At 42.7% G+C, this 16,131-nt stretch overlaps 1 protein-coding gene across 2 annotated transcripts in view; it reads right to left on the bottom strand.

Annotated features, from left to right (window-relative positions):
• SDK1 (sidekick cell adhesion molecule 1) overlaps positions 1-16,131 on the bottom strand; it is a 671,164-nt gene that overhangs the window by 169,678 nt on the left and 485,355 nt on the right. For both annotated transcript variants that reach the window (XM_090023696.1, XM_090023697.1), the window contains exons 8-13: positions 15,280-15,363; positions 8,857-9,051; positions 7,494-7,610; positions 7,046-7,213; positions 4,797-4,899; positions 2,127-2,303 (exon numbers count right to left, since the gene is read on the bottom strand). In XM_090023696.1, the coding sequence (XP_089879822.1) occupies positions 2,127-2,303; positions 4,797-4,899; positions 7,046-7,213; positions 7,494-7,610; positions 8,857-9,051; positions 15,280-15,363 (844 nt within the window). The remainder of the gene's footprint in view (positions 1-2,126; positions 2,304-4,796; positions 4,900-7,045; positions 7,214-7,493; positions 7,611-8,856; positions 9,052-15,279; positions 15,364-16,131) is intronic.

The raw sequence follows: 16,131 nt of genomic DNA, 5'->3' as shown, positions 1-16,131 counted from the left end.
ACCCTAGGGACTCCCCTAAGGCCACTGCTACATTACAGATATTACACAATGAATCGGCTAATCGTGCAATACATTTAGACCAGCTGCATGTGCACAGTAATCATTATGCGATAAAAATGACTACCCAGCTATAAAAAAGGACAAGGACTATAAAAAAGGACTTAGTGCTTGAAAATGTGTAACAACTCTACAGCTGGTTTCCATCTGGCCTTAATTTGAATGTGAAGCAGGGCCCTAAAGGACTTGGCCAGAGTCAGTCCCTGGATTCTTGTGGCAGAAGCCAAGCTACAGGCTTTCGGTAGGAGAATATCCCTTCGGACTGACACACAACCGAAGGCCAACCTCAACATCCATTTTGCCTGAGGATGCAAAAGTCTCCAGCATAAGCAGGGCGTAAGGGCAAGGCAGTGCCATGACACTTGAGATGCGTCTCTCCCAGACAACTTTCGGTCAAATGACTTTCCTTGGGGGATAAAACATCTCTTGCCCATGGGACTCTCAAGAGTGAGAGGTGACTTCAGCAGTAGCACAAAGTGCTCCCTTTTGCTGCACAGACTTTACAAGAACTGTGTCAGCCCTAAGAGTGTGACAAGTCACAGGCAAGGACCTGCCACTGAACTACCATGGACTACCATGTCACTGAAACACTACCAGAACACAAACACGATGCACATCCACGTCAACTCATGGGAGACCATCGCTCAGGGCCATCCCAAATGGAGGAAAAGTCTCCTGCAGGGATCTTAGCACTTCAAAACCTCATGGCAACAACAGGAGATGGAAAAGCAGGAGCAGCAGAAACAGCACGTTGTGGTCCAAATTAAAAAATCCAGCACCGCCCCCACCCCCCGCAGAAATGTGTTTGTGCTGTTGTAGAGTCTGTCGATCCCAGATAGGCTTCATCAGTCACCTTCGGACACGCAGATAAGACGATTATTTTAAAAATCATCCTCAACTGCGAGGGATTGCCGAAGAAAGAAGACGAAAACACACAGGTCACACACATTTTAAGCTCGCCTTCAAGGACTGGGTTATAGAGTTGTGTGCAGGTTTTGCTCTCCAATTTCCTGACCACCTCTCAAAAATAAATAAGGAGCAAGCCCACAGGAAAGGAAAGTGTGTACAGTTATGCAGAGGCAATTTGGAATTGTCTTTCCGCTCTTGGATCCTAACCAGCAGCAAAATGCACTCCAGGAGGAGAGCTGAGGAGCGCTTAATTAGAGAAAGAATGTATGACCGTTCTCTCAAAACGGGCATCTGATCTACTCTTGGCACTGTCAGAGTAATGCTGTGGAAAACTAAGCTGCACGCAGCAAATCTCTGCGGCAAACACGTTACACTGCCAGGCAACAGAAGTTGCCATAGGCCATCTTCTCTAAGAGAAAAAGATCAGGCACGACCAGCAGAAACAGATACAATTGTAGTCACATTAAAGCGTGCGATATCCCTGAGAAAAATGCCTACGTACATACATTACCTGCATGTGCATTTGATCTGCTTCATGCATGGAGTGGTCATAGTTGCTGACTTTAGTGACACATATCAAATTCGACTGCATTTCACTGCTACAGAGTGAGACCGACAGAAAACACTGGCACTCACACCAACGCCGTGTTTGCAGTCCCTTTTCCGAAGAGACTTGCGCTCGACACATCTTTTTGTGATGTTTAAAAATAAGAGACAGGCACAAAAATGAGGACAACTTTCTAATAAATGAGAACGCGAAGAAAACAGAAAAAAAAACCAAACCCCGTTAGAGACCAGATGTTTGGGCATTCGTCAAAGGGAGTAAAAAATGTTAAAAGCAAGGGCGGAGAGGCAGAATGCATTCTTACAACCTTGGCAATGGAGACAAGAAATTAGTGCTGCTGTTGGTTAAATTTCCACGTGTACCACATCCAGGCATAGCAGCCCCTAGTGTGGGCTGACTTTCACCATGTTGAAGTCCAGGTCATTTGACATGCAAACTCAAAATGAATGATCTCATGATAATATCATTAGCAGGAAAAATTTGCTTTGATTTCCCTAAAGTCCTTAAAAAAAAAAAAAAAAGGCACAAACACTATGAATCAGCTTTAAAAGCAAACAGGAGGTGCCAGCGAAAGCCCCAGAGCTAGAATACTCACATCACTTCTAGACGAGCCATTCTGGAATCGTTTCCTCCAAACGAAAGGACCTCGCATGTGTAGTCGCCGATGTCTCCTGACCACGTCTGGCTAATGAGGAGGCTTCCGTCTTCCTCTAGTGTAATTCGGGAACTGCTAGATGGATTTATTGCCACACTATCCTTCTTCCACACATGCCTGGATGTCATAAAGTTTCAAATTGTTAATAAGCATCAATATAACAAATATAAATACGTTCAGAATGATTTTGACTGCATCGGTGGATAAAGTCATATAGCAATACAGTGCTAAACTGACAGACCACGAGAGTTACCTCAAGATGAGTAAAGCTTTTAACTCTTCCAACCCTTGATCTTAGACTAGTGATCAGAAAGAAAATGCCTTTCTGTAGTACGGTGGTGCAACGAATTTCATAGCTAACATCTGCTCTAGCTGCATCTAACAGGGTTTTATCTTAGGCTGGTTCATTTAATTGTCTGTTTAATGCTTCTGGTGAGGAACTTGGGAGCCAAAACTCAAGCTTTGTCAAACCATATCCCTTTGCCTATGAAGCATAAAACTGGGATACTGTGTTTGGGGGAAGGGGTCACTTTATAGGTTATTTTTATATTGTTAGCTCTCTCTTATATCTGTTTTGCTTATTCACTTCTTTTATAAATTATTTTTCTCTACTTTGTAAAATGCCCTGAGCCTTTAGCAGAAAGGGTAGCACAAAACAAAAAAATCAAAAAAAATCCAATCTGTTATAGACATAGATGTAAGTAAACCTGAGTGACAGAAATGTTTGTCAAGACTGAAAGCAAAAGGTCCATAGGAAGGCATAGCCATACGAATTATTTTTCAAAGTTGTGGAACAATATTTCAGGATCAACCAACCCTGAAGTTTACATTATTTGTTTTTAGGGGCCTCATCCTTGGATGGGGCCAAAAATCCCCAGAATGTGTCAAGAAAGCCATCCTTTACCCACCATCAGACATACCGACGCCCTGAAAAGCTACCACCTTCTCAGGGTGACAGCTATCTAAATAATTCCTCCTTTTTTCCAGTCTCCTGACTCTACTGCCCACTGTACTAAAAGAAGGGAAGAAATGTAGCTCGAGACCCCTTTGTTGGGTGTAGATTTCATAGACATTCGGGCTGGAAGGGACCTCGGGAGATCATCGAGTCCAGCCCCCTGCCCAAAGGGCAGGAAGACAGCTGGGGTCATAGGATCCCAGCAAGATAAGCATCTAATTTGCTCTTGAAGGTGTTCAATGTAGGCGCTTGAACCACCTCCGCTGGCAGGCTGTTCCAGACCTTGGGGGCTCGGACAGTAAAGAAATTCTTCCTTATGTCCAGCCTGAAACGGTCTTGCAGGAGTTTGTGACCGTTCGACCTCGTCATCCCTTGGGGCGCTCTGGTGAACAAACGTTCCCCCAGATCCTGGTGGTCACCCCTGAGAAACTTATAGGTGGCCATCAGATCACCCCTGAGCCTGCGCTTTTCCAGGCCGAATAGCCCCATGGCTCTCAGCCTGTCGTCGTAAGGTCTGCTTTCCTGACCTCTGATCATGCGCGTGGCTCTCCTCTGGACTCTCTCAAGCTTCTCCACATCCTTTTTGAGTTGTGGAGCAGTACTGGACGCAGTACTCCAGCTGCGGCCTCACCAAGGCCGAGCACAACGGGAGAATGACGTCCCGGGATTTGCTTGAGAAGCATCTATGGATGTAAGCCAGCGTTTTGGTCGCTTTACTAGCCGCAGCATCACATTGCAGGCTCATGTTCGTCTTGTGGTCAACGATGACCCCCAAGTCTCTTTTTTCCGTAGTGCTAGCCAGCATAGCACTGCCGAGCCTATAAGGATGCTGCAGGTTTTTCTTCCCAAGGTAGGATATTGGAGGGTCATGTTTACATGGTACTGATCCTTTCTGAACGGATTTCATCAGGAATATCTCCAAACTGATGGCACCCTGGCAAAAAAGTATACCTGCACTCACAAATACAAGTGACCAAGTGTTTTTACTTCACAGTTTTGAATAATTTCTCCTTTGTGTGTGTCTATGTTCTGTCTCCAAAGTTCCCTTTTAATATTTTCCAAGCCAATACCCAGACAGATAAGGCAATGCTTTTCTTTCAGTCAAGCCTCCTTTAAACTGTGTACCGGTTAATACTATAATGTGGTTTAACGCGATAGGGTTCCTTTAAATCTTGTGCACAGATGTTATTACTTTAGCATCAAGTTGTTCTTTTCTTTTCACAGTTGGAACAGAATTTATCCCTCGGTTACTGAAGTGTTTCAGAGTGTGCAGGCATCCTCTCCCATGGATTTTCAGAAGCCCCAACGTAAACACGTCTGAAATTCTATTCGATCTCTTTGGATTTTTACTCTCATTAAGTATCAGCTTCTGACAAGTCAGTTTTATTGATAGTGTATTAACCTTGACAGTAAAATCATGGAAGGCTGTATTGAAGTCATGAAGTGGAACGTAGCTCATTGTAAATAATACATAAGGCTGAAGTGGAAGATGGGTTTTATATGATTAATGATGTAGTCTCCAGCCTTACGAGGCAGTAATCAGGGGTCTGATGCTGAAGTCTGGGGTCCTCAAACTTCTCACCTAATGACATTCTGATAGTTTGTAAAATTAAGTTGAGATAAACCGCACAAACGATAAATGACACCACGCGCACCTGATTGAAATTCTGGGGTCATGAGTTGCTTCACACTGCAGAGTGGCTGTGGTTCCCTTGATAACAGTGCTGTCCTCGGGAGGGTGAACAATAAAGGTGCGATCTGAAAAGGAACACAGGCCATCAGGCAGGTAAAACTACAGACTTTCAACTTGACTTGGGCACTCTTGGACAGCAAGAAACCGGCCATTTATCATTCAGGGCAAGGTGCTTTCACTTTGGTAATGGGAGCGAGCAAGTCTGAAGCTCTCTGTATGGCATACGGTGCGGTGCCTCCTGATTAAGTAAAAAAGGCAGAACAGCATTCCTTATCCCTTTCCCAGAGTTGCCCCCACCCAACCTCTCCTCACTGAATCTAATTCAAATGTGTGATGTAGAGAGGTTTAAGAAGCAGCGAAGGGAACCTCTAAGAGCAGATGTTAGTTATTTGATCTGCAGCAAGGCTTTGAATAAGAATACTAAAGGGGTACTCAATATTATTCATCGCTGTCTTTGCAGCACCTGGTTATTGGTAACCTCATAGTCATAAAGCACTAAGTATAACTATGGTGTTCTCCCCTAATTAAGAAACTACTTTTTTCAGGAATCCAGTCATGCAGTTTGAGGGAAAGGGAAAAAAAAATACTCTAAAAAGTTTTTGGAAAAAGCATAGAGAGCTATTTTCTCCTTCATCTCATCAAAACCATGCAAGGAGAATGAAAGAGGTGTTGCTTCAGGAGTGCGAGTTTTCCACATAGGGAGGAGATGTTTACCCACTTGTTGCAAAAATATCTTGATTCAAGTACCTCCTGGGACCCAAAACACAGTAATTGCCTGAAACTATAGCAACCAAATCAAACGTGAAAGATCTCTATTATACTGAGAATGGAGGCAGCGGCATCGGATAGTATCAGCCAAACCAGGTAGCCAAGCAGCGTGAGTGTGGAAGAAGGGTGGATAATGGGAATCAGTCCCAAACCCCTACAGAAACCTATAACAACTGAGATAAATCTTACATGCACAAGAAGAAACTGTCAACTGACGGAGATGAGAACATGAAGAGATAGAACTATTAGACATAAAACACAATGCTAACTAGACAGCATTATTTCTGCAGTGCCTCCGCATGCCCGTTAGCTCTAGCACGTTCTCCTTGCTCCGCGAGCACCGTACGGATGGTAATACTAAAAAAATTGCAAGAGGGCAAAATGAATCAAAAGATTTATAGTGGAGGCCCTCCGTGCTCCATTCACGCATCCGGATACCAACCAGCTTACGACACACTAACAATATGTATATGGTGCGGTGTCAGAAAGATATAAACACGAGACCCATATGACAACCGTAGCTTACATTTACTGCCAGTATATTCCACGAGCATCCTCAAGATCGTATGGTAGAAGGTGTCTGGTGTAACTTTACTCTTTGAGAGATGAATAGATGTCAAATGTACACCATGCACCAGCAGGATAATCAGTCCCTAGGCTCCACTTCAAAGGCAGGAGAGGAAAGAGGGCCATATACTTTTTGTAAAAGTATTTTTATTCTTAGCTCAGTAATATTTTTGTTCTCCTGTTAACTGTGGCAACATATTAACCCTTCCCTCCTTAGCATCTTGCTTGAAGTACCCACATTGGACTTGATCTCATCTCCTCTGCACAGCATCAAGTCACTCAAGTGAAGTCAATGTGCCAGATTTTCCTGATAAAGGATTCAGTGCAAACACTTTGCGTGGTGAAACACAAGTCTGTTCCAGGGCCAGGTCCATCTGAGTCAAAAGAGCAAGCAGCTGAAGGATGATGTATTTTGCACTGGCTGGAGGGTCACTGTACCAGCAAGGGACCCCCAAGGTGCCAAGGAGCACTTTAGCCTGGCCCTTTTTTCAGCAGCCATGTCCTGTGGCAGCAGCTGGATCTGGCAGCTGCAGAGCTGCTCAACGCTATCTAAGTGTTAGGACCAGGGATGTTACATAAAAGCTGGGTAAGTGAAGTCACAATCAGACTTGCTCTAATTTATTATTTCATTTCAGTTTCTCTCAGAAAAGCATCCTGGACGCTTCTGTCCAAATATAGAAAATGTATATGCATCCCTTTGCAAAAAAGAATAATTTTGATAGATTCCTTTAAATAGATGCATTATTCCTTCAATTATACCCTTTTTTCCTATTAGCTAGAAATGCATAATTGATTACGAAAATTTCCTGAGCACACACTAAAAAAACTGATTAATATTTGATTAAAGCTAAATTTAAAACAAAGCCTTATCCTTACTCCAGACAGTCAGCGTTGCAAAAGCACTCAGCGCTCCCTCCGAGTTGACTGCATAGCAAGTATAGTTGCCAGCATCCTGAAGGAAGACAGGAGTAATCTGCAGCCCGCCAGATTCGAGGAGGATGAACCTGGGAATCTGCACCAAGCCACTGGCTAAGATCTGGTTCCCTGAAACACAGGAGGAGGAGGAGGAGGAGGAAACAGCAGGACTCTTGTTATTTGCACTGCACGAATAAAACAATAATGTTCTGATTCTTCCAAAAGACAATTACAGATGAAGGAACAAAGCCCCGCACACAATGCACATGCATATCCACAGCCATCTCTTCTTTCACCGAGCCAGGCAAATCAAGATATGTAAGGTGAATGGATCCCCAGAAACTCATTGCTGGAGCAGACAATAGAGCAGAAATTCCTGCAATTTCACAGTAGAATAATAAGTGGTTACCTTTTTTCCACGAGATGGCAGGTTTTGGAGCCCCTGAAACCTCACAGGTTAATACTGCAGTCATCCCTTCTGTAACAGTGGTGTCTACTGGTGGCCGGATAAATGTTGGTTTAATATCTGGAATAAAAACATTTAAAAATTCAATGGACCAGCTATCGGAAAGATCCCTTAACTACTATCCTAGAGTGTTTTACATCCACTTTTATAGAGCTGATTGTGGGGAAGGACATGACAATAATAAATGAAAACCTTTCAGCAGTGACTGTAACCTTTCATTATTCATCTCCTAGGAATTATCTCACTCAGTTTATTACCTAAATGGAAAATAAAATCTATCAGTGCTTGTACAAGTACAAGCAAGGCAGCTTATAGATAAAGGAGCAAAGGTGTAAAACGAGCGTGTTGGGGGAAGCAGAGACATCTAGATAAACAAAACTATTTGCTTTCATCTTCATAACACAGAGTTCTTTAAGATAAAAAGCAACTTGAGAAAGACATTAACTTTCAAGCCTAAATGTCAGCCAAAAGAATTTAGAGCCCGATTCCCATCCAAGACGTCTTCCAAGTTTCTTTCTTTCTTATGTTCCCCCAGTTGCATTTTATTACATTTTTTTTACTGCAGCTAGGACAGATATTGAACTGGTGCAGATCTGTTTTCTGAAGCCGGGTAACAATACTGGTCCAATCTGTAAACTGCCCTTGAGCTAAAATCAGCGCAATGAAGATGTAACAACACGGCTGACTCCACCTGGAGTCCGTCAGCGAGTCAAGCAAAGCATTAGGGACGCCCCGGTAGTAACAACTTTAAAAGAATTGCAACCCTGGATTTTTTTCCCCGTGGAACAAAACATTATTCTCCAATTACAACATTTAACCCATGGGGGGGGGTTTAATGTAAAAAAGAATATTTATTTAACTCGGAACATTTTTGGGGTGTGCTGGGCCTTTTCCTAGGAAAATCCACCTAAAATATCACCCTTCATAATTAAAAAAAAGTCATGTGAATTTACAAGAGCGTTATAATAGTAAAACTACACTGTACAAGTAAAAGGAAGACAGGGAGAATTATTTCTTGGTTAACCTTTTCCTTTTTGCCCTCAGCTTGTCCTTTTTTTAATGTAGCAATAAATGACTGATCGAAGGCCTGCCACTGTTAAGAACAGTCTTCCATAGTCTTCATTTGGATTTTGCTTTCCTGGGCTAGCTCACGCTGGCGACAGAAACCCAGGTGCTATCGCTGCAATAAACCGGAATCAACCCATTATATCTACTGAGTGATAGAGAACTGCTTACAAGTGATTGAGGCCGTTCAGTCGACACGGGAACCCAGTTCTCATGAACTATGCTGTAGTTCTTTACTTACTGGTTACATCTAGGTAGGTGTGTGTCTGTATTTCCCCAGCTTCATTGCTAGCAAAACACTGAAAGATCCCAGCGTCATCGGTTCGCGCTCCCTGGATCTGCAGACCACCATTGCGGAGTGCTTTGTAACGAGGATTTTGCAGCTTGTTGATAGGAATAGAGTCCTTATACCAGACCAGAGTGGGACTAGGAACCCCTGGATATTGAGCAGAAACAGATCTCTATTATTCACTGCACAACTGTGTAAAAGTCTGTACAATAAAAGTACACAGCCATATTACACTTGCACTTGACTTGGGCACTCTTGGACAGCAAGAAACTGGTCATTTATCGATGCACACAGGGTTCAGTTCTTCGTATCCTATTCTCCCCCTCCCATTACAAATATTTTTTATAATAAAACACTGTTTAACAACTGGTGGATATAGGTAAATTGTGTTACCAATGGCAGTAATATATCGTAGGATGCACAATGGCAAGGACAGCAAATAACGAGAGAGAAAACGTTGCAATAACATGTTATCAAATCCCTTTCTCCAGCATAATCGTATTTCATATCACGGTGGGAATATGACTTACATGAACATTTCAGATTAAAATACAAAATTATGCAAACTAAGCAACAGCAATTCTTTTAGTGCCGTTTTATCCTGAATACGAGCCTCCTAAACAGCTACAGTGAAGTTGTCAATGTTAAAAGAACAATGGGAAAGCACACATTAGCAAGGAAAAACTGAAACAACCCTGAGAGGTATTTTAATTCAAAATTTAAAAATCTTTTTTTGTGATAACTGGCAGTTTACCTTTAAGAGGCAGTGTGCAAACAGCATGGTGTGTACACTGGGATGCTTGCAAATTGTCATTCATTTTGACTCATTTTCGGCTTTATTTGCGCCTTAATACAAACAAAAAAAATCCAAATAGAAACCAATTCTACCTTCAACTTATCTCCCTATGCTGCTTATTACTGCTTTTCTGCATGGGCATTTTATATCAATACTGCTACAGATTTCCAGTCACGCCTCAGCTCTGCTTTGCACCAGACGGCTTGCATGAAGTGTCTGTAAGCTCAGCCATTCCAGTCAATGGAGGCTTTTGCCTTCCTTGGGGAGTCCTTCAATGGTGTAGAGCACTCATACAGAGGATCCTAGTCCAGTCTCCATCTGAACCCTACCTTCTTCTTATATTCCAGCAATCCCTTGCTCTTTCTGAACAGCCGCTGAGGGCCACAGGCAGCATAGCCTGAAGTACAGCAATTATAAGGTTGTTCTATTTTATGATGCCGCTGGATGATGGGTGTAATGCTGGGTTTAATGAGCTTGGCCCATCCAACACTTCTACCCCAAGCTCTGCACAATATGTAAGCGTGGCTGGAAAACAGCCCAGAATCTGAACTACTGACTGCTTCTAAAGTCCGTGTCTGCCACCTGTCTTCTTTAGGTATCCCTAACATGCTCATCACCATAAAATCACTGTAAAACCAAAGTATTCACTGACAACCACGCCCGAGATGACTCGAGGCGGTCTTCTACCACCTCCAGCTCTATAAAGCAAGAGCCAACTGAGGAAGGATGGCTCTTAAAATCTCTAGGTCTCAAATTCCTCAGCAATAAACCAGGAATAATAACTAAATAATTAAGTTACTAACATCTAGGGCTGTGCAAAGCTTCGGTCCCTAATTCGATTCAGCGGAGATCTGGCCCCATTTGGTAACTGTATCTCCGAATCTGAATTGAATCAGGAGACCCTGTAATCTCTCCGAATTGAATCAGAAGCCTCCGAATTGATCTGGAGCGATTCGGAAAGTTTTGGAGATTCGCCCATAGACACAGCTTTAAATGTTTATTCTACATACCTCAAGGTACCAGGTGGCTCGTGAAAGCTGCGATGGTGGGGCAGATGGGGCATCCCACAGGACTGCGGGCACTCCCCAGCATGTTTGGCAGCAGACTGGAAGTGGACCAGAAGTACTTCTGGGCCTGCTGGGGGCCCCCCGCACTGCCCCGGCTCGGTGACTGGTGCCTCCTGGGTCTGGGGGGGCACTCGGGGTCCCCCTGCAGCTGATCACCTAGCTGGAGGGTATGGGGGTCCCCCAGCACGTTCCCTGGCAGACCCAGAAGTGGACCAGAAGTACTTCTGGTTCACTTCTGCGTCTGCTGCCAAGCATGCTGGGGAGTGCCCACAGTTTTGTGGGAAGCCCCATCTGCCCCACCCTCGCAGCATTCACGAGCCACACCTGGTACCTCAAGGTATGTAGCAAAAACATTTAAAGCTGTGGCTATGGCTGAATCGCTGATTCTCCAAATCAGCATCAAATCTTCACATTCGGCTTTGGCAGAATCGAATCAGGACAGTGATCCAAATCAATGAATGGAATCACTGTCCCCCAAACTGGGCCGAATACGAATCGTATACGGCCCGTTTTGCACATCCCTACTAACTTCATAGGGAAACTGTACGGCTCAGTTCATTAATGAATTAAATTCACCCAAATGATGAAAACCTTTGCATCATACAAGAACTCAGGGTGAGGACTAGGCAGAATCCAAGTAATGTAGAGTGAGGCCATGTGGATGCTGAATTTCACTTTCATGTAAGCACTGCTTGGACCTTCTCTAACGGACGGTACAATGAAAGGCATAGTCATATTATCATTATTATTTTTAAACTCCTGATGTGGCATAGTCATATTATCATTATTATTTTTAAACTCCTGATGTGATTTATGACTAATAACACATATCCTTTCGTGTCTCCTGTCAGTGTATTCATCCTCGGAAGCTACTGTTAACCCCTAGACAGAATATAAAAATATAAAACTGAAGCATGGTGTAAAAAAAGAAGAGCCGATTCATGGCAGACTGGTGACTCCCAAGTCTGGGGGGGGGGCACCAGATCGCCGACGGGGGCGGGGCAAGTGCAGAACCACCAGTGACAAAACCCACAGCATTTCCAGTTTCATGGCTGGTGCTTCCAGGGGGTACATGGCCAATCTCAGGGGATGCACGTGGTGCATCCCCTATGCGTCGCGAATGAGCTGATTTATCCTCATATTATTTTTTACAAGCATATTATTTACCAAAATGATCTCTGATGCTTTTGCTCTGTTGGTAAAATAAGCATTTTCAGAATCAAGAAGATAATCATTTCAGAAACAAACCCACTGTACACAGTGCCTGTTGTCTAATGCACAAGAAATGCAGTATGCCACCATGCAATAAACACAATTTGAATTTCATACATCAGCCGATATACAGATTTAGCGTAAATTCCAATGTTCAGAATTCTCAATGCGAGTGTTTTTCATCTCTTGAAAATCCCCCTGGGCAAATACAAATTATCACTGAGTAATGAAGAAACAGATGATGCAAAATAGAACAGATCTGATACAGAGGCGACTGGAAATGGTTTCAAGTTTAAATAATAGCAATTCCATTGTCCTATACATTGTGTTTTATTGGCACCCAGGAAATAATGACATTCAGCACTCGGTATTTTCCGCCAAACCTATAAGATTTGATGTCATTCCTCAAAACCTTTTTCTCTAACAATATTAGCAAAAACCCTAAACCTATAATCACTGTGAGATACACTTTTCCCTCACCAACTCAGCTGACAAACCGAATATTACCATCTCTATTTTCTTATATTTCAGCTACAGATACCTTCCACACTTCCAAGTTATGAGTCTGAATAATGTGATCTTATCTAAGCATTTTGGAGCCTGTTGGTTGCATACATTTGGGCTGTAGTGATCTTCCCAGAAAGACTTACCTTTAGAGCTGAAAACAGGAAAAGAAAAAAGGAAAAAGGAAAAGAAAATGCAAGTAGAAAACAAAGTTTCTGTTTCTTCCTCAAGAAAAACTCACAAGAAAGAAGAAACATTTAATAGGGGTTAATAGTCCTACCTTGTCATCTGAGGGCTACAGTGTGGTATACAGATTAATAATCAGATAACCTTACTTGTGGGCACCTTTAAAGTGATATGCTTTTTGCAAAGCACTCTACCAAGATTGGCAAATGTCCCTAAAGGGAAAAAGGAAATGGGAAGCTAGGAAACTTGAGAGTTATTCCTGCCTTTGCTACTTGATGCAGACCTTATGGAAATAATTTAAGCAAGTTGTGGCTCAGTTTTTCCCATCTGAAAAATGAGGACAATAATCTTTAACTATTTCACAACAGTGCTGGGGTCTTTGCTCATCTTTGCCAGAGTCCCAATAACTGTGGAAGTTATTTTGGTTCTTATAGCCCCTACAATCTAATCTCCCAGTAGGTTACCGGGGTGTCCTTCTTGTCTACACTGGTAGAACTGAAGTTCAATTAACTGCATTCCCTACATACCACCAGCTCCAACCTTTCTATAAGCAAATAATAGAACGCATTTAAAAATGCATTGAAAATGCAGGCAGGATCAGTGGTTTCTGGAGATATACAGAGAAACAGGGTTACAGAGCGGTTGGACACACTGAAACTCCATTTATAGGAAACTAAAAAGCTAGTCTGTGCAAGTCCCAATTTTATTTCTAGTTAATCTCTGCTTATACTGTGAAATTAATCTGTCCCTCACACACTCACACTGCACAAAGCCAGAGCAAACGGGCTTTGTGTGGAAAGCTCCACGGGAGCTTGGGGAAAATAAAATCCACCTTCCCATTTGTGGCCAAGGCCTAGGGCAGCTCCGCAGCACCTCTAGCCTTATTATTCTGGGCCTCGAGTTGGAAGAGGGCAGCGAGCTGCAGGCAGCCTGTCTTTAAGGATCTGTGGTTGCTAAATCTATGTACTCATGGATCGATGAAGCCCGCAACCACTCCTGCAGTCCTATTCCCTGCTCCATGGTTGATCATATTGAGCTAACATTTGGCATGAGGCCCTTTGCATGCCTGATATGTAGCTGACTAGTGCCCAGGGAGAAGAATAGCACTGGGAAGAGCTTCTGTGCCCTCCCCATTCATCAGTCATTTGAATCCACCTTAAACACGGTCAGTGGACATAAGGGATTTTGCTCCAAGAGGATTCCCATACTTAAGAATAACCCAGGCATCCCCAGGGAGCTGGCTGGCATTTGTTTGGAAGGAGGGGGCAGAAAGCACACACATAATTTCTCCGGGACATGCTATTTCCTTTAACATAAGAAAAGCAGTTGGGTCTTAGGTAGAAGAAAAGCAGTTGGGACAGGGAGAGAGTTCAGAGACTGGAAAATGAGCGATTTGCCTGTCACGCATTTGACAGCGCTCAGGAAAAACACGATTTTAGCCGGTTTCACAAATGGCATGAGTTGGGTTTTTTGTTTTTTGAACATAAAACTACTGATGTGAGAGTCTTGTTGGAGCCACAGAAAATCCCAGTACGTTTCAAATAATATGTATTGAAAGCATCTGACATCCCCCCATGTGGCTGAATGGGGAATGGAAACAATAAATACATGCTCCATGAATTTGTGTTGTAATGACAGCTGATGTCAGAAGAGGGGCCGTTTGAAAGAGCAGGTCACGAGTTACAGTTTTCTCACCAAGCTCAGGTTGCATTTTTTTTTAAACGTTGCTGCTTTTCAGTAATAAAGCACCTTCCATCTGTGGGCAATCTGGATATGCCCTTTTATTCTGCTCTATGGTTAAGGAGGCACCCAGAGCTTTAACGTCTTGCCAAGGTTGCACAATTCAGTGGCAAAGTCAAACCTAAGAGGTTCTTGCAGCTTCCTGCTTTAATCACTAAATTATGATGTCTCCTTTTTTTTTTTTAATTAGCGTGCCAAAATAGCACGTGTTTCTATGGAATTATGTCTTTAAAAAAACCCCCAAAACACATTTGAAAAGAAATGATAAACACTGGAAGGTTTTTATGGTGTGAAAACACCCTCCAATTAAAAACGGAATGAAAGAGTGCTCTAGCTCAAGTGTAAGTACACTTAAATGGTACCACAACTGACATCCCTACTCAAAGTAAAAGCTCCATCATTTTCAGAAACGGAGTTTTAACTATTGGAATTATTGATTGTTTCTCTGCGTCCCCAGTTATGGGTCCCAAAGTCACTGTTTTCTTTCAATTAATTTGCTGGCACAAGACATGAAACCCTTTCAGCCAACTATATTTGTAGAAAGCATCCTTTAAAGCAAGGGTCATGAAGAAAAGCAGCGGGGACTGTTTCGCTCGGCTGACAAGCAGCGCTAACACGGCCGAGATCTGATACCAAAAATCCACTTACGTCTCCCATTGTACAAACCCAAGAGCTGCCCAATTATCTAAAGGGAAAGGGGTATAACTTCAGCTCTAGTAAATGGTTGGAGTTTCTTGGAAGTCACCAGTTATGATAATTTATAACAGCCAAGTATCTGCACCAAAACAGCGGAGACTGATATTGTACACTTCATTCAACAGGACATGCATCTATTTTTACCAAGCCGGTATGGCCTTCATACTCACTCACCCATTGCCTGGCACAGGATGTCCACTGTTTTCTCCACCTCAGCCAAAATCCGACTCTCGGGCTCAGCAGTAAAATAGGGTGGCTCTTTAGAACAGGGCGGAAAGAAAACACAACAACAAAATGTAAAGACAGGTTGATTTAAAGGAGTTAATATAGTTTCCTGAGCAATGCCGTATTTAATTCAGAGTATTACAAGCCACCTAGTTTGTCTCGTGTTTGGGGATTTTCTTTCTTGCTTTTTTAGCAAAAGCTCTGTGAAAACACTTATTCGCTATGATCGATAGGAATTTCAACGAGAGCTGAGCCGATTTGAATTTAAATTTAGGATTTCACACTCCAAATTAATACTTGGAGCAAGGGCTACTTTTCATTTTATGGGCCTGAATCGTGGAATGTTTTAATTCTTGGTTTCGAAGGGCCATCCCCAGAGGTTCATAAAGGTTTATATTTACAGCACAGTATTTTATAGGATAGTTTGCTTCAGTATCTAAACTAAATACCACCTCTTGAAGCCATGAAGCACATCAAATAAAGTGCCATTGCATGTCACAGAGCCTACTTCAGAGGATAAGTGCAGCATATTAAAAAAAAGAAAAGAAAAAAAGAAACAGCTTTATTCCTTGAAAACCAACAGATTTAATGTTTTAATTGAACTTTTGGTAATAACCAATGAAACCAACAGTTCATCATTAGGACTAAACAAAAGATATTAGAGGTTTTTATTAAACAAAGATTAGACTTTAGGGATTGTAGGGCATACTCTCCTGGTACTATTTAATCTTCACAGGATAAAAAAATCAGGAGTACCCTGTCAAGGGCCCACAGGCATTAAGGCTGCAGTGATTATCATGG

Source organism: Crocodylus siamensis, chromosome 12 (genome assembly GCF_052110815.1).
Source record: "Crocodylus siamensis isolate JL-2025a chromosome 12, ASM5211081v1, whole genome shotgun sequence".
Classification (NCBI taxonomy): Eukaryota; Metazoa; Chordata; order Crocodylia; family Crocodylidae; genus Crocodylus; species Crocodylus siamensis.
This window is presented reverse-complemented; position numbering and strand designations above follow the sequence as displayed.